This window comes from Podarcis liolepis, assembly GCF_965112155.1.
Source record: "Podarcis liolepis genome assembly, chromosome: 8".
In the NCBI taxonomy this organism is placed as follows: Eukaryota; Metazoa; Chordata; class Lepidosauria; order Squamata; family Lacertidae; genus Podarcis; species Podarcis liolepis.
The window spans coordinates 78,082,822-78,106,290 of record NC_139560.1 but is presented as its reverse complement, the minus strand read 5'-3'; the positions used below and the strand labels follow the sequence as shown (position 1 = coordinate 78,106,290).

The 23,469-nt window shown below is 40.8% G+C and overlaps 1 protein-coding gene across 1 annotated transcript in view; it reads right to left on the bottom strand.

Annotated features, from left to right (window-relative positions):
• The window catches only part of LPCAT1 (lysophosphatidylcholine acyltransferase 1), a 48,641-nt gene that overhangs the window by 12,260 nt on the left and 12,912 nt on the right, over positions 1–23,469 (bottom strand). Inside the window, exons 2-10 of the mRNA XM_083519428.1 lie at positions 17,384–17,526; positions 14,301–14,515; positions 11,018–11,130; positions 8,772–8,832; positions 5,700–5,758; positions 4,573–4,607; positions 3,789–3,843; positions 1,595–1,677; positions 150–275 (exon numbers count right to left, since the gene is read on the bottom strand). Of these exons, the coding sequence (XP_083375554.1) occupies positions 150–275; positions 1,595–1,677; positions 3,789–3,843; positions 4,573–4,607; positions 5,700–5,758; positions 8,772–8,832; positions 11,018–11,130; positions 14,301–14,515; positions 17,384–17,526 (890 nt within the window). The remainder of the gene's footprint in view (positions 1–149; positions 276–1,594; positions 1,678–3,788; positions 3,844–4,572; positions 4,608–5,699; positions 5,759–8,771; positions 8,833–11,017; positions 11,131–14,300; positions 14,516–17,383; positions 17,527–23,469) is intronic.

Here is a 23,469-nt window from a genome sequence, read left to right as displayed (position 1 = left end):
GTCGTGGGGATTCGAACCGCCGACCTTCTGATCGGCAAGTCCTAGGCTCCGTGGTTTAACCCACAGAGCCACCCGCGTCCCATTTATAAAGTTACAAAGCAATTAAAACATTCTGTCGTACAGTTCCACACTTTTATCAATCTGCTCACCCAAGGCTTCTCACAAGCTTTGCAAATTCTAAGAGGCAGGTGTCTGAAGGGAGACGAAGTTGTCCTTCAGCCAAAGCTAGCTGGCAATCTTCAAAAGTGTAGTCCGTTACTGGAACCCCCAAAGCCCTTGATGGGGGGAAAAAGCAGGAATTTACACAACAGCGTCACACTTTTATTTATAACGGCAGGCTTATAAAGCAGACGCAATCTAAACGCCACATTTTGACTATGCCGAAGCTCACGATGTGGTCTGGCAAGTCAAGGAAAGAGTAGCTTTCATCAAGAGTACTTCAAATTTAAAAATGGGGATGAAGAGACAAAGAAAAGGGAGGGTACATTTAAATCTGCCTAAAACCCTTAAACCACTAGACCTTCCCTCCTGCATGTTTCTCAACTGTTTGGTGTACATTTGTGTGTGTGTTTATGCATCTTAAAACCACTATAAAAAACCTCCCCCATACATGTATTTAAAATGTTCAGTAGCACCTTAGAGACCAAACTAAGTATTGGTGTGAGCTTTCGTGTGCATGCACACTTCTTCAGATACCTGAAGAATATCTGAAGAAGACATCTGAAGGTATCTGAAGAAGTGTGCATGCACACGAAAGCTCACACCAATAACAAACTTAGCTGGTCTCTAAGGAGCTCCTGGAAGGAATTTTTTAATTTTGTTTCGACTACGGCAGACCAACACGGCTACCTACCTGTAATTAAAATGTTCAGTTACAGTTATTAGCAGCCAGTGCATTCTGGTGGGCAGTGCATTGTGTATATCTGGGGACCTAAAAACCAAATCCCTTTAAATTGTTTTTTTGCTACATCTAAACTGCACCTTAATCTACAACCATAACGTATCTCCTTCGATTTTCAGTTTGCATGATAGGTTTGGTTCCCTAGAAATTCGGGTTTTCTTTCCCAGTCAGATATAGAGGATGGTCGCTGGGAATGATGTTGATTTTTCACCTCTTGAAAATTGGTCTATGTAGTCCTACAGGGATTAGTATTGGCACCAATCCTGTTGATCATCTATATAAAGCCACTGAGAGAGATCGCCCACTGTTTTGGAGTGAGGAAATTTCCCCAAACACCCAGCTACTGTATTGGCCATAAAATCACTGTTTGGAAGTTGGGGGCAGGTAGTTAAGGATTAATAGACTGAAAATGAACCCGGACAAGTCAAAGTTGACACTAGTAGGGATTTGTCAGATCTTAGAAGGAACAGATTTTCTTGTCATTGACGGGGTTGTAATTTCTCCAGCAAAAACAGGTTCAGATTCCAGTCCACACTTGTGATGCAGTCAGCTTTTGTTAGGTTTGATATGATATTTTCCCCTGCAATGTCCACAATGTTAGCACACACATTAAAATAAGTAGAATATTTCGGTACAAACGTCTAAATAAGCAGATACCATCACATGGTGCTATTTGGACAGCAGTTCACTTACTGTGCCATGATCCGTCTCACGTTATTTGCATACAGTGATGGGTTTCTCTTTTCTTCTTCAGAGGGTATATACACAGGCAGGAACTGAAAGTAGAAAAAATGGTTTCAGCACAAACGTGTTACCGTATTTCACAGGCAAAAGTATAAACTCACACCAATAATGTGGCTTTTAAGTACAGTAACAGGATCAAATGTTCATAAGCAAATACAAAACCAAAAAACACAACCCTGAATTTTTACACACATCACTAAGGAGTAGCAACATTTCAGGTTTCTCCCCCCCCTCCCTTTATTAATTTGGTTTTTTTAAAGGAACTAAATGATATTTATAGAGCAACAAATGAGCAGCTGTGTGGGATACAGATAATAATAATAATAATAATAATAATAATAATAATAATAATAATAATAATAAATTATTTGTACCCCGCCCATCTGGCTGGGTTTCCCCAGCCACTCTGGGCGGCTTCCATAGAAACAAAAAAATACACTAAAATATCACAGATTAAAAACTTCCCTGAACAGGGCTGCCTTAAGATGTTAAGATTAGGCATCTTTCTTCTATGTTGTGCTTCCGACTGTGTTAATTATCTCATTTTCCCACCGTTCAGAATGGCAAGTCTAAAAACCGCATTTTTCTCATTAAGAGTGGACTGCAGGTATGAAATGTGGCTGTGCAAATGTCGTTAGTACCACTGCATACGGATAGTAGCATTATCGGTGATCAGTGACATTAATTCCCCCTCCCAATATGCCCGTAACGTTTTGACCTCTATTATTATTCTTTTATTTATTTTATATCACAATAGAAAAAACATAAAACCAGACAGTAAAATAATAGAAAGTTTAAAAAAGCAAGCTGAAAGCAAAAAGAATTTTTTTAAAAAAAGCATCAATAGACTATTGTGGGAGGTGTACTCTCAATTGTTTTCAGCGGACATTTAAAAGTTGGCACAGAAGGTGCCTCTGAATCTCTTTTGGCAGAGTGTTCCACAGGACTGGTGACACAAAAGGCTTGATTTCTTGCTGTTGTCAAATGAGCCTCACCAACTCACCCAAGCCACTCCTGCAGATGATCTCAGTAACAGAGCCAGAATTATAAGGGTTCAGGTGATACCTCAGGTATCCTGGACCCAAAGTTGCTCAGGGCTTTGTAAATCAGTATAAGAAGCTGGAGACTGGCTCAGTAGCAGATGGGCAGCCATGACATGTTCTCGACCAGAAGCTTGCCCCAGCAATCTGGCTGCTGCATTCTGCACCAGCTGGAGTTTCTGAACCAGACCCAACAGCAGCCCCACACAGAGCTCATTACAGTAATCTAACTCGAGGTTAACAATGCATGGACTTGTGAAGACCAGTGGAAGCACTTGTTCTATTCCCAGAGTTTTTGTTCAGCTGGAAGTCACCAGAACTCAGTCCTGGCACCTCTCAGGTGGGTGCTGTTATGTACGGAAGTTCTCACCCTGGCCCAGCAGGGGGATACTGTAGATAGTTTTCACTCAGGTCCACATATGCAAATAAGGGGTTGAAAGTGACGTTCAGTGATTGGATAGTTACAGAAAGTGCTACTGTTGCGTTGTAGTGGAGCTCTATATAAGCAGGCTGGCTGAACCCTTCAGTTCAGTTCTGTACTGGCCTGTGAATAAACAAGAGCTGTTCGACAGTGGAATTTGCTGCCAAGGAGTGTGGTGGAGTCTCCTACTTTGGAGGTCTTTAAGCAGAGGCTTGACAACCATATGTCAGGAGTGCTCTGATGGTGTTTCCTGCTTGGCAGGGGGTTGGACTCGATGGCCCTTGTGGTCTCTTCCAACTCTATGATTCTATGATTCTATGATTCTAAGAATCGCTGTGTCGTCTGATATGTTCACCCACAACTTAACAGGCACCATTGCCATTGTAAGAGAATAGGGGAGGCGTTCATGGCTGAGTTTCGGTACCTTTCTTTCTAGAAAAATAGCACTGGCTATTCCTTATTGCAAAGTGGGGAAACGAAAAAGAAATAAAATGAAGTTAAGCTTTCCTCCTGCAGTACAGGGTCTTTATTTATTGGGGTACTCTTTCGAAGTCATTGTTCAAGAGCTGAACTATTCACACACATTAAAGCATACCGTTAAAATGGGTTGTAGATTTTTTTAGTTGTCTCAAGTATGAAAGCATAGGATTGCAGACTAAAACATTGGTAACTTTGTACTAACCTCTATTTCCACAAAATTATGAAACTGACATAAAGTTAGCCACAGAATTTTCAACCTGAAAGAGAAATGAAAAGCTCGTTTTAATTTACAAGATTATTAGTTCCGTAATTAACATCACGAATGCATCCTGAGAAAGAGAAATGAAAATGAACTTTGGGTGAGATCCAGCATCGTATAAACTGGCATCTGCTCATGCAATGGGACTTCTCATTCCTCTCCTCCCCATTGTGCACCCCCAAATATGCTCTAAAGGGTTGGGGGACTCTCTGAAGCTGGGGGGGGGGAGTTGGAGGAGCAGGAAGAAAAAGAAGTCCCATTGCACAAATGGATTTATGTAGTGTAAGCAGATGGGCCTCACTCTGTAAAATATGGGAAGCGAACACTACTTGGCAATTAAATATCAAAACTGATGCACAGTAAACTTAAGTACCTTAGCTATGAATGATATTGAAATCAAATATTATTTAACATTATCAAATACTTAATCGATCTGAAATTGTATGAAAAAGCTAAAGAGAAACAAGAAGGCCATTGCTCAAATGCTTCCAAACACTACAGACAAAAGTTATCTATTGGCAGGCTAATCTATTCATTTAAATTAGGAATAGTGTGATTTGGGGTTTGAAGAGCTTATTAAACCCTGTTTGATCATAAAAATAATAATTGGCCAGGAAGATAATCTGATGTGTGCCCATTATTTCCCATTATTTAACATACTAGTCCTCCGAAAGAAAAGCAATTAACTAAAGCAATTAGAAATTCAAATAATATGTAGCTGACTTACGCTCCTGGACCCTGCCATGTCCACGTAATTGTATCCTATGCAGCAAAAGAAATGCATTCAAATATTTAAGCAGTCCTACAAAGTTAATAGGCTTCACAAAAACAGCATTACTTTGAAAAATGTGACAGTAGGCTATTTATATCTCATTATCCCTGTAAGGATTTTGTCTACTATGGCATTTGGCAATATGTAAATCATGAAGGGGGGAAGACATTAAATGAAATGCCGATGAATTTATTGTAGATTCAGGAATTCCTCCAATTTACAACATACTGACAAAGGAATTATCAGTGCCCTCTAGTGATACAGAAGCAGCATTTCAGTTAAAGGAATAACAGGACAGAAGCTCACTTTTGCTTTCTCATAGGTAGAACTGAGTTTGTTTACCACAATGAGATACTAGCAAACAAATCTTGAATTATGCAGTAATAGATAGAGAGATTAACAGATCATCTATTAGATGAAAAGATGGGCTGTGTACATATCAAATTTACATCTTTCTAGCTACCATAGGAGTAACTTACTATTTTGGGGGATACTTCATGTTCTCCCGTTTGGGGGGGAAATAAGTCAACCCACGCTGCATTTGTCTTGAAACAAATGTACATATCTTAGAAACAACAAGAGGGCAATCGTTGCCCATGTCACCTTCCACCTGATTTACTATCATTCTGCTTTTCAAAAAAAAGTTTGAGAATATACTTCAGACAACTACTTAAGGTTCATATATGTATTTGGCATAGGGATGCGGGTGGTGCTGTGGTCTAAACCACTGAGCCTAGGGCTTGCCGATCAGAAGGTCGGCGGTTCAAATCCCTGTGACGGGGTGAGCTCCCATTGCTCGGTCCTTGCTCCTGCCAACCTAGCAGTTTGAAAGCACACCAGCGCAAGTAGATAAATAGGTACTGCTCCAGCGGGAAGGTAAATGGCTTTTCCGTGCGCTGCTCTGGTTCGCCAGAAGCGGCTTAGTCATGCTGGCCACGTGACCCGGAAGCTGTACGCCGGCTCCCTCGGCTAATAAAGCGAGATGAGCGCTGCAACCCCACAGTTGTCCGCAACAGGACCTAACGGCCAGGGGTCCTTTAATACCTTTATGTATTTGGCATAAAAGCTTACTCAGAGCTTACCAGTTTGTTTGGATAACGTAAAATCACAGGTTGGACAGGCACTCCAGGGATAAATGCTCCTACAAGATATATGGGATACATATAATTACAATATTTTCTAATTACCACCTATTAATGACACTGTGAGCATTGAAGGTATTGCATGCGCATTTCTGTTATGTAACAGCTGGCTTTTCTGGATGATATGCTCTGAAGTTCCACCTTCCCAAGTAGCCAAAAAAGATGCAACTATAATTTATTTTTAAAGGTTAAGCAACGACTCTCAGCAACATAGTAATTCAAGCATCTAAAGTTAAATAGAGTCTGATTATTCCCTGCCCAAATAATAAATAGTCCAAGCTTCTTCCTGCAAGTGAACATAATGTGCCAACTTCAGAGGTTTACTATATTGGTATACCACTGTGACTTATTCCCAGCAGCTTACTTCCTGAAAAACTTTGTATTACATTGGAAGCATTAGTATGATTCATTCAATTTAATTCCAATCCTTTGATAAGCAGGATATTTCATTCCAGGTAAGATAACACAGGAAGAATGGATAGTTAGTCAAAACAACTAATAGCCAGCAATTTTTCAGAAGTACCTAATTGGAAAGAACTCAGGGCTGTCAAATCCTACGCAACTTATATTTATATATTTCCAGGAATTTGACAGAAATAGAAAAAATGTTCCACCACAAGGTTTGACTGCCTTCCCTGATGAAGACAAACATTTTCTTTTTAAACAGGAAAATCTGCCTTGTAACCTCTCTCTCATATTATAAGCCAACAAACAGCAACCAATAATAAGGTGTGTGAAAAGAATCTACATTGTTAATGCTAATTCTTCCACTCCTCTGGAGTGGATGAAGACTCTAGAATCAACTCAAATCTCTAACTAGGAACAAGAAAGGAATGATAACTGAAACATTCAACACTTCTGGCCTTGTTTGTTTGCACTTTCATCCATTACCGAAGATAGCAATAAATCAAAATCTTTCCTGGACACCCAGTTCTTTCCCAACTCTATGGTCAATCTGGGGCTATTTTCACCAACAATTTCAAAGTTAGATGTCTCCATTTCTGAAAAGGTTGAGCTATTGTGCTTTCTAGATTTTGCAGCCCGGCATATGAATCTCTGTAAGCATGATGATGCACTCTGCCTAGGCTCCAGGGAAAGAGGCCTTTGGGATTTTTGTTTGAAGCCCTGAGCAGCAACCTCTCATTCCAACCCTATCTCCCACAGGTACTGATGATAGAAACTATTGTTTACTCATGGACCAGAGGAACCTGTTGAACCAGAAACCCAGGTCAAGGCTTCTTTCACTAAGGGAGCCCGCAAGGTGTTGGTAATTCTTTAAACATTCCTTGCTCTCTCTATCTTGACATCAGGGAAGGTGACACAAACTTGTATAATGGCACCTAGGGGTTACAAATGCTTCAGGTTACAGATGCTTCAGGTTACAGACTCTGCTAACCCAGAAATAGTGTTAAGAACTTTGCTTCAGGATGAGAACAGAAATCGTGCTCCAGCGGCGCAGCAGCAGCAGGAGGCCCCATTAGCTAAAGTGGTGCTTCAGGTTAAGAACAGTTTCAGGTTAAGAACGGACCTCTGGAACGAATTAAGTTCTTAACCAGAGGTACCACTGTATTTTCTAGGGAAGATCTCTGAAATGAAGATCTCCTATCAAACATATACACCTGGCCATGGAAAACTGGACTAGACATTTACACAATCTGAAGCAATCTTTTCTAGAAGGCTCTGACAGATTAGCACTAGAAGCTCCATTCTACAAACAGCCAAGCTCCAATACTACTGAATATTAGTAGTACATGCTTAAATGCTATTAGGAAAATATATGTTTAGACTCAGGACAGAAGGTTGTATTCTCCACATGATTCAAATCTTCACTCATGGATTCTTTTACTCATTATTCTGTTGCACAGCTCCCAAGTATGCGTGGATTCGTACATGTGCCATCAACAGGGTGATATCCATCTGATTAGAAAACCAGAGGTCATGCAAATACACATATCCTGGGGGAAAGATTGCAAAGTGCTGCACAACACAAGAGCCATACCAATACATAGCTGAGGAAAAGTCCTGGCATCAAATCAGGAATGAAAAGGGCACAAGGTATTACCATAAATCTCTCATTACCCAATACGTTGACTAAACTTTAGAGAATGCAAAATATGGTAAGATAACCTTATCTCCTGCAATTTGTGGTACAAGCAAAACACCCCTACCCTCTGTATTTGGCAAAGAGAATAATTTCCATTTACTATTTCTACAATTCTATGAAATAAAGACCACTGAAGCATGGAAGGAACAATCCAATGATGTCTCTGACTATTACATTAGAAATACAAAAACAACTCGTTCCGATGCCCCTTCACCTACCAAATCAGGGTGCAAAACCATGAGTTCCACCTTCTTTTTCTGCAAGGAAGTCTTTCTGAACTTACTTGGAAACATTTTTTGAATTCCATAGGAAACAGTAAGAGAACTGAGCTAATGGCAGTAATCCTCAAAAAAAGAGAGATTATTTTGTTATAGAGAGGTTTTAGGTTTAAACATTCTAGACCGCATAATATCCCGAAGGAGCCCTGATGCACACTAGATGAAAGTCAGCAAGTGTCAAGACTGGACAAAATACAGAGAATGATGAACTGACTGAATGTCCTATTTCAGGTTCTTGTTTGCTTGTCCTGAACTAAATAATTAGATTTGAAGATGGAACCACCTTTATTTGCATTCAGCATTTTCCAGAAAATGGTCAACACATGTTTGCAATGATGCACTTTGATTTCCAGACCTGTGTATGAAGAAGGTACTTCAGATGGGTGGGTTTTTTGCACGTACTTGCATTGCAAGTTACGACAGTTAACTCAACATTCGAACAGACAGAGAATCCTAGGTTTCTTGGCATACCAAAGTTTCAGAAAAGGCAAAGGTTGCCCTTATTGGGGGGTGGGAGGACACACCTCTTGTAACATCTGAAGTGGCCATAGGCAATCATGAGCAACGAATTTCAAAATCTGAAGTTACACTGATGTTACATAGGTAAAGAAGAATGTACATCATACCTACCAGGCTTGAAGGTAATTAGGCAGGATCGATTAGTGCATGTTCCTTCCGGGAATATCATAATCTTAAAACAGAAACAGAAAAAACCGCTCTATTACAAGTTATTTTGGTACATCTTCTGCATCTTTAAGTACATTTCAAGCTCAGAATTTAGAAGCATTCAAATTCGCTTTGCTTTAAATGCTGCTAGCGTTTAATAAATAATTCACCACAGGTATCTGATTTCAAGAAGGCATTCAGGTTGCTCCCTAAGGTGTTCTACAAATGGAGTGTGATCTATGAAAGAATGTATGGAACGCAGCCCAGGAATCTTTGAAGCACTCTTCCATTTGGAACTGCAAGCACTGAGGGCCAGACACCCTCTCAATGAGGGAGGTAGAAGTTATAATATAATGTTCCTCCACTCCCCCCCACCCTTGTGTTCATCACAAGGAGGGTAACTCTTTTCTCCTTTAATCACGCATGAAGCAAACGATGACCTCCTCACCCATCGCCTTTTAAATTATGTAGGCTCCAGGACTTCTGGAGCCAGGATAACACCACTTGTTTTCTTTTTCTAAAACACTTTTTATTGAATTTTACTGTTGCATTTGAAAACGTGTAGATACAGGGGAAAAAGCAAGTAAGCAAAAAAGAAAAAGAAAGTAACAGGGTTGTGGAATAAAATAAAAACAGCAAAGCAGTACTGTATAACCAAATTCCAACGATACTTCACTAAATATCAGGTGGTATTTAAATACCGGAACCTTAATGAAGAAAGAGAAGCTGGAAGATACCTCCCTGCTCATATATTCAAAGAAGGGGAACTAATCCACATCAAAATTGCCAGATTCAGCTTTTCCCCAGCTTTACATTACTTTAAAGTTCTATGCTCTTACTGTACTTACCATCAGTACTCAATAAAAGTTGAACAATATTAGCAGTAGGAAACCCTGTTCTTTTAAAATCAAGGCACTAAAGTTTCTCACACATAGCAGCAAAGGGTAGAAGGGGGCACCATGGGGTGTTATTCCTTCACCAGCATGGCGCCCACAAACAAAGAAGAGGTGACGATTAAGATGATTTCCTCTATGGCAGGAGGAAAACTTATCTATACACAGCTTAAGAGATTCCTAAGCGGCAACGAACTCAGCACTGGAAATTCTTAGGAACAGAACTCAACGTTAAAATACCATTACCCAAATTTATGCTGCGGTGACATTTCAGTATTATGTGATTGTTTCTTCTCAAAAGTGCTGTCGCACAATTTCGAAGGGGTAAGCAAATTGCCAAGAGGTGAATTCACTATTCATAAAGGAATTGTTTAGTTGAGGAAAGAAAGGAGAGGTGATTAAGCGGAACGTTATGGATGTTTATATAATCAAAACTCATCTTGAGAAAGTACTTTCCCCCCTCCCCCATCTTTCATAACTCTATAAGAGAATGACTGACACTAGGCTGAGGACTGAGAAAAGGAAACTGTACTGCTAACAGCTGAGCCTGGAAGAGGGAGATATGTGCAGCCTTTCTCTGGCTGAGCTGACAGTGAGGGAGTTAAGGTGGCACGGGGTCTTCCCCCATACAATCCTTAATGTATCAGGATTGTTTCACATGTCAAACATAATTAAATTAACAGCAAGTCATGTGTTATGTATTGAAGTTCTCACCCTGGGCCAGCAGGGGGATACTGTAGATAGTTATGCAAATAAGGGATCGAAAGTGACGTTCAGTGATTGGATAGTTTTAGAATATTGTTACAGTTACGTTGTAGTGGAGCTCTATATAAGCAGGCTGACTGAACCCTTCAGTTCACTTCTGTTCTGGCCTGTGAATAAACAAGAGCTGTTTGAAGAATCACTGTGTCATCTGATATGTCTACCCACAACTTAACATCATGGATTTTATCCTCCTTGGCAACAACTAGGGGGGGGCTGTCACCTTCATGCCGTCTTTGTGAACACCCATAGATGTTTGGCTGTTAGAAACAGAATAATGGATGAAATGAACCATGGTATCATCCAACAAAGGATTTCCCCCCATCTTTTCCGAGATGTGGTACCAATGTTAAATCAAGAGGAACAGCTGGAGGAAAACCTGAAGAATTCGAAAGAATTCAGAACTCAGGTGAATGTTAGCCCCACAAATAGTAGAAACTGAAACCTGAGGAGTGTGTGTCTACTTTTGAACAGAAATAGCATCTCTTTAGGTGGAAATAGATATTCCTTTACAGAAAACAAATACCTTTAAATCACAAGACGTTCTACCAGTACCTGTGGCCATTTGCCATTTGACTGAGCACGTCGTCTTATCTCCTCAACAGTTTTCCTGCGGGAATCCTGATCTGATCGAGATACAAACACGGGTCGAATGTATTTGATTAGAGCTGGAAAGAAACAGAAATGTCCATATTCCTAAGTATATTCCTTCATTTTTCTTTAGATTAGCATAAGTGTATGACATGCTATATAGAGAAACAATCAATAGTTTTATGAGCAAACACATTTCATAACAAAATATGCCATATTGGGGGGGGGGAGTAACCAGCAGAACACATTAAGAAACATTTTAAAATAAAATATAGCCCTGCATTTATTCAGAAATACAGTCACCCACTTATGAATACTTTAAACTGAAAGTGCCCCTTTAAAACACAAACTAAAACTACCTGCCATGCTTTTTCTTATTTCTAAAATTGCCTCAGTTAGCTTGATCCTGTTTGAAGGTAGACAGGACAGTTGTTTATTTCTTACAAAAGGGATGGGATATGAGTTTAACACTCGTGTAAAGTTCAAAAAAGAGAGAATCAGAATATCTAATACTGAAACAGCGATAAGGAATAATAAAATCCATGCAATGCAATACATCACATTTATAACTTTTATAGCCAGTCTAGAACCATTTTGGCCTGTATTTAAAGCCAATCAAATTATTTGTTCCTTTCAGGAAAAGCTCCTAAGAACAGTAACTATCATCACCACTGACAGTCTTGAAATAATGGGAGGGATTTTTTCAAAGGAGACACTGCTTAGACGTCTGCTAGGAAGTCTGCATTTCTAGCTCACTTTCCCTGGGGTCATTGTGAACGCTGCTCATCACCTCAAATGCATATGACAAGCTGCGTGTCATCACCTGAGTGATCTAAATATACATGGTTGTGAGATTACTCTTTCCCCAGCCACATGAATAATCTGACAAGAGCACCTGACTATACTCCTATAGTACCACAGAATCTTGAATTGTGTTGTGCGATTCACACAACTAACAAAAGCCTCTTGGCATAAGAGAAGCCCTTGCATTTTAGGTGGAAAGGTTGGGGTTGGAGCAATTCTACCTCTGTCAGATCATTCCTAGTGGTACAAACAGGTTATGCTTAATCACATATCCAACTCCAGATAAGGAAAGTGGTGGGAATGTTGTAGATTTGAGGTTTCAGCTATTTAGAGCTCATTATTAGATACTATGTTAGACAGGTTGGTGGTATGCTGAAATTTATTGTTGATGTTTATCACTCAGCAGAAACAATGCCTTACTGCATTGCAATACTCTTCATGTAAACTATTGCAAACTTTGGAAAACGCTGGAGGGAAGCCGCTAAATTCTCTTTGGACAGCCTGATCTTTGCCACCTGTTGGAGGGTCTGTCTCCCACTCCCAAATAACACTAGTGAAATTATACATGTCACATTTCATAGCACGTGTTCTCCCTGCTTTCAATGATTCCATGCCCCCCAAAGTTTCAAGTGAATTAAATATTCTCTCTCTCTCTCCCTGCCCCCATCAACAGTGGTAAAAAAATCAAGTCCCACAATCTGCCGCTGAGCTAAATCTCCAGAAAACTTCCAAGTTTATTTAAGACAGGTGACCAGCAGACTAAATTCCTATATTTATGTAGGTCATGTACACATGGTTAAAGGGCTGTGTATGCAACTCCCTCAGAGGTACAGAAAAGCAGCAATAGAATGCCAAAATGTTAACAACCAAAGTCATCCCACTGAATTTTAGGTCTAGAAGAGAGGAAGACCCAGAGTTCACCCAATGCATAACCCTCCACAGTGATATTCTGCAACACAAGCAGAGTAAAGAATGTCTAGCAATCCATTTATAAATGGGCAAAAGCAGGTTAAATACACCCATTTACACACACAGCCAAATAAAAATCATACATATTCATAAATGCAATAGCTACAAGATGAAAAGCACTACAACCAGGCAAAGTGACCAAAAAATCATTTTCTTTCCCCCCTCAACTTATCCATGTTTTCAAAACACAAATGTAAAAAAAAATCAAGGAACTAATTATATGCATGTGTGCCCTAATTTTTATTTTTTATTTTTTTGAAACAGGAGAGGGAAATGAAGAGCAAACAGTTAGTGAGGGACGGGGGTGGGGTGACCTTTTCACTCCATACCCACTCTCTCCCACAGAGGTTTTGCTTTCTTCATTTTAAGATACCACATCATGCTACATAATACACAACACAATCAGGGAAAAATCTGTGGTTCGTTTTTGCACTTCCTTGTTTTGTAACTACGGAGTTACATTTGTACTAACAAAAACTTTGTAGGCACAGAGTTGTGATGAAAGTTCAACCTTTTGCTCTTGAACTCCCTTGGATGCTACTGAAATAAATGTAGGGCTACATCATGTTTAGCCTCCCCCTTTACACTCCTTCTGATATCGAAATAGAAGTGCTGGCTCCTTAAGAAAGAGTTAGTGGGCCATTGTGCATAGTGCGAGAAAGGAGATCTGGCTGGCACCAACTTTGCTACCATTTTGGCACCATGTAGAAACTTTTTTTTATTCTTGCAGACCCATCAGCAACTTTGATGACAAGTGTCATCAACCTGAGCTTTCGTGTGTGTTTTTAATTGTTATTTTACTGAAGATGCACACTGTTTAACATGTTTTGGCATGTTTCATTGTAAACTGCTTTGAGACTTCTTCAAAGTGTGTGGGCACAAAATTCTCAACTGGATAACCTGGGCAAGTTGCTATCTTTCATTCTGGTCCACCTCACTGTATGACTGCCAAAGATAAAACAGAATAATCAAATGTATGCGAACCCAGTGCTTACTGAAGGAAGGAACATAAAATTAAGAAATGGAAACATTGCGAAAACACCTGGTGGGGCGGCGAAGGGGCATACTGATAGGCATTCTATGTTTAGCTGTTTGTATGCGTGGCCTAGAAGCTGGCACAAGCAAAGAGTGCCATGGGTAGGTTGTTGAGCGATGTGTCAAGCTGCTGTCATGTAGCACCTTTGTTGAAAGAACTGAACTGCCCGCCATTTGGTGCCAAGCCAGGTTTCAGCTTTGATCCAAGCAACTCAGGAGTGGGTTACCCAAGGGAACGGCTTCTCCCATTTGTATCTGTCTGGCCGTTACGGTCATTACCAGAGACCCTCCTAGTTTTCTCACAAGCTGCAAATATTCCTCTGCCAACAACCAGGAAGGGGCCCTTTTCTGCGGTGGTTCCCACATTCCAAGAATACGTTCCGTTCCAGAAATAAATCGCCGTGGCCCTTATTTGAAAGTAAAGCTTTCTTTGACTTACTTCCCCAAACAGGAATATCTTTGCTTTCTGCTTTCATGACAATGGAGGCCATGGTCATTGTTACAGGTATAGCATCAAAGTACGAGGAATGTGGAGCCAGAGTCAATATTGCTGCTTCAGTGGGCAAGGCCTGCCTGCCCTTCACATTTATCCAGTGGAATCCCCCAGCAAGCCACATGGTCCTCATGATGGCCTTCAGCATGACATCCACAAACCTGAAAATAATAAGACAGCACAAATGCAGACGTGTTAATCCTTTTGAACACGATTAACTACATAAGCTATTTCCAAGGAAACCGGGAACTAAGAGTTTCTTTTTAAAAGCACTTTGCTTCCTCGTTTTCTGATTGTGTTTTAACACAGTTTTGTTAAGTCAGGGAGTTCAAATGTAGTCACCGTATTTTTCGCTCTATAAGACGCACCAGACCACAAGACGCACCTAGTTTTTGGAGGAGGAAAACAAGAAAAAAAAAAAAATTCCGAATCTCAGAAGCCAGAACAGCAAGAGGGATCGCTGCGCAGTGAAAGCAGCGATCCCTCTTGCTGTTCTGGCTTCTGGGATAGCTGCGCAGCCTGCATTCGCTCCATAAGACGCACACACATTTCCCCTTACTTTTTAGGAGGGAAAAGTGAGTCTTATAGAGCAAAAAATACGGTAAATAGGTTCCAGCTTAACCAGTCCCGTCAGCAACCCCATGGCATATTTTACTTCATCTTACCCCAAAAGGTCGAAGGGAGCATCACTGCAGAACAGGTACAAACTGTCTCTTTAGAAAGGCAGCCTGTCACCTGTCTATCTTCGTCAGTGGAAATCACAGAGGGTGGGCCAAAGCAGGCAAAAACAACAACCCAAAACAAATATATCCACAGAGTGCACTTTCATTTAATAGATGCTCATGCAAAGAGCTGGGTGACTATTTTTCTCTGCTCAGTCTCAAGATGGGTACGCACTCCAACTATAAAGACAATATTGGTTTTCTATAAACTCAAAAGAGTTTTATCCAAGTTATCTTAGGCCCGTTGAAATCAATGGACCGAAGTTAATTACCGTATTTTTCGCTCTATAACACACACCAGACCATAACACGCACGTAGTTTTTAGAGGAGGAAAACAAGAAAAAAAATATTCTAAACGAAATAGTGGATATATGGTTTTTGTGGTTCATGCTGTGGCCACAGACATGTGATCTGACAGTGAGTTTGGAGTAGCCCAATGCAAAAATCCTGAGGATCCATGTGGATCCATGCTTTGTAACCACGGAGGAGGGAAGGAAGGGGAACCATGGACCCTCTGCTCACGACTGCAGCAGATCCCCCCCCGCCACCCGCAGTCATTCGCTCCATAACACGCACAGACATTTCCCCTTACTTTCTAGGAGGAAAAAAGTGAGTGTTATGGTGCAAAAAATACGGTATGTCCATTAATTTTAATGGGCACAATCTGAAATGAACTAACTTTGGATGTACACGCCCAACAATTCAGAGGAAATTTGTTGTTGTTGTTGCTGTTTATCAAATTTGTATACCACCTTTCATCTGAAGATCGCAAAGGATGCATAATAAAAACAAAAAGAAACCAATAACCCCCTTCCATTTAAAAGGACATAGAATGTTAATCAGCCAAAGTTCTGGTTAAAGAGAAATGTTTTCGCCTGGTGCCTAAGGATATAAATTTTAGTATTCTGTGAGCTTTTCTATAACCTCCTTGCTACATTTATTTGTAACTTGGAGCTGCAGTGCCTTCAAGCTTTCCTGCCCCACAAAGCATGGCTTGGGTTAAGAGAAAAGGGAACAACATGCTGTGGAAATGCTTGCAACTTCTTTGGCCACAGCTGAAGAAGTATTTACAAACGCTGTGTGGATATCTCTCCAGGGAATACCGCAACAGGCACCTGTCTTGACGAGACATTTAACCAGCTCCCTTCCCCTTTCAGGTACCGTATTTTTCGCTCTATAAGACGCAGCAGACCACAAGATGCACCTAGTTTTTGGAGGAGGAAAACAAGAAAAAAAATATTCTGAATCTCAGAAGCCAGAACAGCAAGAGGGATCGCTGCACAGTGAAAGCAGCAATCCCTCTTGCTGTTCTGGCTTCTGTGATAGCTGTGCAGCCTGCATTCGCACCATAAGACGCACACACATTTCCCCTTACTTTTTAGGAGGGAAAAAGTGAGTCTTATAGAGCAAAAAATACGGTACTTTTCTAAGCTGACAAACCATCCCATGGAGATAACAGGGAACGGTTTTCGATATTGTTGTTTCTCGTGACTATTCATGGGTACAGAAAGACAGCATTGCTCAGCAACTCTCTTGCGTTTTCAACCAATCAGATGTACCCTCCGTTAATCCTGGGATTAACATTGCACAGCACAGCACGTAGAGATAATGGAAAATCTTCCAGAAGAAGCAGCACCCTCAAGATCTTGTAAACACTTCCGGCAACTCATCTTCGGGTACCAAATAAAGCAGTTAAGCAGTTTATGCGAATGGGGACGCAGTGAAAAAGAATCAGGACAGACACTGAACTTAACGCACATCAGCCAGGGGGAATAAACTGTTCACATTCACATTGCACCTATTTAAATCCTGATAGCTGCTCTCTGTAGTGAAAACCAGCTTCGGGGGGGGGGGGGTGAGCTTCAGCACAGAAGCTGTGAGAGAGGCATGAATGATTAACCCTTTTCCCTCCTGCAAAACCTCACCTACCCATTTCTCCTTGCGAGGTTCCAGAAATGTGCTTCGTCTTAAAAATGCTTGCCCAGAACCTCCAGAGGAAGGTTAGGCAGCAGAGAAGGAAAAGGTTGCAAAAAGGTTAACGCTGCCTCCTCCCCCACCAGCTTACTTCTCTGCTTAATGCCAGGACCTCTTCCAAGATGCTTTTCAGTAAAGACAGCTGCCACTGGGGGTTAAATATACAAGTGATTCGTCGTTAGGGGGAAACGATGTTTTTATTGTGCAATATGTCAGTTTCACCGCTATGAGGAGAAATATATCAAATTAGTAACCCGTGCCAATTTCACTTCTTGAATTACCGTATACTCCATGTAGATGTTAAGCAAACCCAAATGGGCTCAGTGACTTACTTTCGCCACCAGGAGAGGGGTTTTTCTATTTCTCTGTCCGCAGGTCCCATGGAGGCGATGAATGCAAAAGGCCAGGCCAGCAACATCATGAAAGCAGCAAAAAACAGCCGGATGGGGAACAGGGTCAGCGTCATGAAGGCAATCTGCAAAAATCCAAGGAATTTGGTTCTTTTAAGATTGGACTGTAGACACAAGGCAAACAACGCCTGTGAACGTGGTTGCTTTTTGCTGATGATCAGGTAAATCTAACACATTGTAACAAAGACGGCAGCCACCAAAACGGTACCTATATGAAGTAGACACCGCTTAAAATTGTGCATGAAACACTCGTTTTCTTACCAAATCTTAAGTAATTGGAAGTAGCAAGAAAATATTGGCAGTTCTGGATGTATTCACAATTCTGGTTTAGTAAAAGCCTGTAGTATTCCCCAGGATGATTTAGTTCATGTGTAGGCAAACTAAGGCCCGGGGGCCGGATCCGGCCCAAACATCTTCTAAATCTGGCCCATGGACGGTCTGGGAATCAGAGTGATTTTACATGAGTAGAATGTGTCCTTTTATTTAAATTCAGCTCTGGGTTATTTGTGGGGCATAGAAATTTGTTCATTTCCCTCAAAAAAATATAGTCCGCCCCCCCCCAAGGTCTGAGGGACAGTGGACCGGCCAGCTGCTGAAAAAGTTTGCTGACCCCTGATTTAGTTAAGCAGGAATACACAGCCAAACACGTATACAACACTCTGCCAAAAGCATTTTTCCAGCTGTGGACTAAAAGAGCAAGCAGGAAGCATCACACAAGAACTCTTCCTCCCTCCCCCCACTCCCATCCCCCCCCCCACATTCCAAGAGGTTCAGGACAGGTTGTAAGGGAAAATAAGTTGAAGAAAGAATCTGAAATAACACCTAGATTGAATAGTTATGCAGCCATGCTTTCCACACCTTAATTTTTATGGCACCCATTCACCCTGACTCTATCCCTGTCCAAACTGGGAATGAAGAAATCCCAGCAAACGCAATTATACTCACAGGGCAATTTCAAGATGGGGTTTGCAATGATTTCAAGATGGGGTTTGTATGTGGGGAAATGAAAAGTTTTTAGAATCAGATAAACCCCACAGTGGTTGGTGCCACAGTCCAGACAGAGTTAAGAGCACTGAGAGATTTCCTTTAACGTGGCTGACTTCTGTTGCCTAGCATAGTGATGTTAATAATTGCTTCTTAGAGTAGATCCACTCCAAATTACTAAGGACCCTGATTTCATTCATTTGTACTAGGAATTATCACTTTGCACAGTGCATAGTTATGGAATTCGCTCTCCCAATACACAGTGATGATCACCAAACAGGATGACTTTTAAAAGAGGATTAGACAAAATGCGTTTTACTTAACAAAATGCATATACTGCCAAGCTGTAAGTGATTTGCAAGAAAAATTTAAAATATCAATAAAAATAAAGATAATTATAATTAACAGTAAAATAGATGAAAGCACATCAACACCTACAGGTCTCAATAGAATTGACTAAATAAAAACATGTTTTAAGAAGGCATAGACAGTAGTACAACAGAGTCGCCTCCCTGATGTCAATAGACAGGGAGTTCTACAGGGCAGGCCCTGCCACACTAAAATATGGATTTCTTACAACTGTGGAAATATTACATGGCACCTGTTACAGTTGCCAGTTCTGCAGACTGAAGTGGTTGGGTATGACGTGTATGGGCTAAAGTGATCCCACAAGCTTAAAGGGCTTAAAATTCATGGCTCATAAAGCTATAAATGGCTACTTAGCGATAGTGACTATATTTTACCTGTACTGTCTTTGGTTTGTGCATTGGGGGGCTTTTCTTATGTTCCTAGTCAACATTTATTAGAACTTTTGGTACAGTTGCTGTAAACTCTGAGAAACCCACTGGAGTGACCAAATCTTAATTTTCAATTTCCTGCCAAAAATGCCTTGGTACACAAGGTATTAGTGTGCTTGTAGCTAATACATAGATTGCAAACACATCTAGTTGCACATCTAGTCTGCTCCAATAAGCTTCTGCAAGTTTTTAACAAGCGAAGGCATGCACGGTGATATCCAACGTTAGTCATAGTCCAACAGAAATCTGATATTACAAGCCATTGTAATTTCACCTAATTGCATCGTAAGCTCAAACACAACACAGATGAACTAATGCTTCATTGACCTGGAAAGCTATTTGTCTGCTATCCAGGAAGAAGCCTGAATTTGTTTCTAGCTGAGTAAAAGATTGACAATTTGAGAACACATACGGCAGTAACCCACTATGAACGATCTTAATGAAACGCGGCGTGAACATGGCATCTTTTAAAACTCTGTTATATAATTAATACAAATAGAAAAGCACTGGCTGTTTTCCCATTACAATTCAGTTACCCTTCCTGTCTCTGTCCGTCCCCATATTATTTACATCACAATACTTGGAACTACATGTAGTAAAGAGATTGTAAGCTATTTTTGGCAGTGGAAGGAAAGACTGTATGATGCAGCCATACAAAAGAAGTGAGCTTTAATATCATTTCTAATGATTTCTGCCTATAGATCTGTAGGATTATGCTCTCTGTACCTATGCCACACCAGTAACAACTGCTGGGCTGCAGCCTGGTCAAGTTTTTAAGTAAACAGAATTTTAAAAAGAGAAATAGCTGCATGGAATGAGGAAATGAAAGAAAAGCCACCTCTTGCATTGTGACACATCATGTACTGAGAAACAGCTGTTACATCACTGCCTATGTATCAAACAGAATATGAGGACACCAAGCAACTCACAAGTATATCTTGAAGAGGGTGAAGACTACCAGTAGTATGGACAAAGGAAAACTCTGACAGACCAAACCAGACTGCGTCTGGGCAAAAGGATAAATGCACAGACACAGACACAAATCAGACACTTCATAAAACCATAGAGTTGGAAGGGACCCTGTGGGTCATCTAGTCCAACCCCCTGCAATGCAGGAATCTCAACTAAAGCATCCATGAAAGATAGCCATCCAATCTCTGCTTAAAAACCTCCAAGGAAGGAGCGTCAACCACCTCCCAAGGGCATCTGTTCCATATGAAATGTTAATACTCAATAACCAATGGAGGAAACCAACACCATACTCCAAACCTGCCTGGAAACTATGGTGCACTGATGCTGGCCTGGGGAGAAGGCAGGCAAATTGGTGTTCCAGTCTGGATTGCGCATGTTGCCATCTAGTGACTGCAAGATGGAGCAGCTTGGGAGCCAGCAGATCCCAGGCTGCCTCAGCCCCTCCCTGGAAGCCCAAGTTTGCAATTCTCTGCAGATTGCTGCTGGCAAGGATCCTGCTATAGTGCCATTTCTGTTCACCTAGTCAGCAGGCAGAACAGGCACTTCTGTGCTGGCAGAGTGACACCAGATGCTTCTGCCCAATCCAACCCCCTTTAGTGTGGCTGGGGTGTGTGGATGCTGCTGTACTGTAGCTCAAGCCAGTACTGTAGTTTCAATAATACTTGATGTAAATCCTGCCAGTCTTTGCCTGAAGGACTGGAGCGAATGCAGCTGTATCTTAGGCCATTATGGCATCTTCCACACACACACCCGGTGCCTGCCAAGGCCCCCTTCCATTATTATTTTTAATTTTAAAGGTTTGTAGGTTGTCATTGTTGCTTTGGAGGGGTTGTGTGGTTGGGGCTTTTTGTATGTGAACTTGCTTCTTGTCTTTTATTTGCTTTGGGAGATGACTATTTTTTTTGGGGGGGTGGCCTTCTGAGCACCAGCAGCTTTCTTCTGTGCAAACTCGGTACTCTGTTAGTGCCCATTAACAGTTTAAGATTATCAAATGTCCCACAGGCCCTAATGAGCTTGTGGCTCCCGTCCTAGGGGGTAGTTACAGACAATGAATTGTGCTGTGTGCTTTGGATGGCAGCTGGAAGCATACAGGTATGTGTAGCCATCAATATGGTATAAGATTGTGGTTGTGTGCTTATGGAACTAGATTATGATGTCATCACTGATGCAATTCAGGTATCAGAGAGGCAACTGAGGTCAGGAACTAAGGAAAGACTGTTCTAATTCAGCAATAAGTATTCCATGGGGCAACACTGAAGCAAGACCACTAACTTGAAGATGCAGACTACCTGCAACTGTGAAACAAAGCAATTAAGCTCAGTAGCTAGATACGCCACTGCTTAGTGTTTCTGATGGTTTATAGCCCAACTTTGCGTGGAAAATGTGTGTTTGGGACTTCTACATATATCTGTGGTGGCCAGAATGGCGTTTCTGGACTGCAGTTCCTCCAGCAAGTCTGTGGTGTCTTGCAATAACTAGGAACAGTGGTAAAAAGCTGAGCACAGAACTGTACACTCCAGTCGTAAGACTGTTAATACCCAAGACAATAGGCCATTAAAGAACAAACAGAAGAAGATTGCTGGCTGAGGCTCCTGGCACGCATCAAACTATTTTTGTAGCATATTCAGCTGAACGGCTTTACATATGTAGTTGCATAATGATAGCACAATTAATTTTAATATTAACTTCTTCCGATTCAAGGTTGCAAGCTTAGACAAAGTGACAGAAATGCAGGCTGCAAGCAGACCACGTATATCTCTAAAGAACATTTGAAGAACATTCTTTCCTTCAAATAATTCTAGGTATTATAGCTTACTCCTCACAGCTACAAATTCCCAGCAACTCCTAGCAAACTACAGAGTCCAGAATTCGGGGGGGGGGGGGAGAGAGAGAAAAGTGCTTCAAAGAAATATTGTGTGTGCAGCCTTATTCTCTTACAACAGAGGGCACAACATTCATTCACTGCAATAGGAGAAGAGGTAATGCACTGGTGGGTTGATGTAAAGAAATCCACACAAACCAGTTCCCAGATACTAAAAGCCACAGGTGAAGCACCTTACCTTACCAATAATGGCATGTATGTTTACAAACACATTCAACCAGAAAGCAGTTGCAGCTGCACAGGATTAAACTTTACAATTAAGGACCTTGATATGAACTGCCTCAGCAACAAATATGTACTCGGTTCAACACAAGATTGCTTTAAAGAAACATCACACTAACAGTGCAATCCTAACCACATCTATTCCAGTCTAAGTCCGATTTAATTCAATGGGGCTTACTCTTAGATAAGTGAGGTCAGGACTGCAGCCTTATTCAGATACGCAAGAAAGAATTTAGATTATGAGATACTGATCATTAACAAGAATTATCTGACTAAGCTTTCAGAACTGATTTGGGCTTCAGAATTATGTTACCTGAAACGAACAAGGTCAAGGAATCTGTTAACAAACTCCGTTCGTTTCAATATTTATGCCAGAGAACTACCCGAAGGGTCAGTTTGCCTGACTGATTAAGTGGCATTAAAATGCTATCTCAGTCGAACAACAGACAAAACCAGCTATCAAAAGGATGAAGGCATGTAAGCTCTCGCATGTTAAAAAAGGAACGCAAAACAATTCTACTTTCTCCATGCACACTGTCAAAACCACATCATATAATACAACAAAAAATAGAATTTGTATAGCATATATTCTGTAGAAAAGTAACATGGCATGCTGAAGTTATTTATAGCAGCAATAGAAAGTTGTGAAAAATAGGATTATGTCCAGTTGCTTGGAACCAGAAAAATAAATCAACCATCTTCACTCTGAAGCAGTAAGTATGTTCTTTAAGATATATGGGACCTGCAGAGAACCTTCAGAACTATCAGCAATATGCCTCAGCTGCTGTATCTAATACTGCGACACAAACCTTTGATTTTCACACTAGAAAACTAAGCCTTTCACCAAAAGTACAGCTTTTTTTCAGTGCAATGAATGAAATTCCCTAAATTCTGAGTACATTTCTTAACAACTTTTGTTTAAAACCACTTAAGTTGTCTAACCGCCTAAATCTTCTTAGACAGCTATGATGCAGTAAAAAAACAGCTTTTTACCAATAATTCCTGCTAATGGAAGAAATACTAGAGGTCCTTACTGAGTAAGATTTAATGTCAATACTTTATTCTGTTAAAAGGTTTTGCACTAGCCCTAACTTTTTGTTGTCATCCCCCCCCCCCCAAAAAAAAAAGATTACATTTTTACTTTCTGTCCT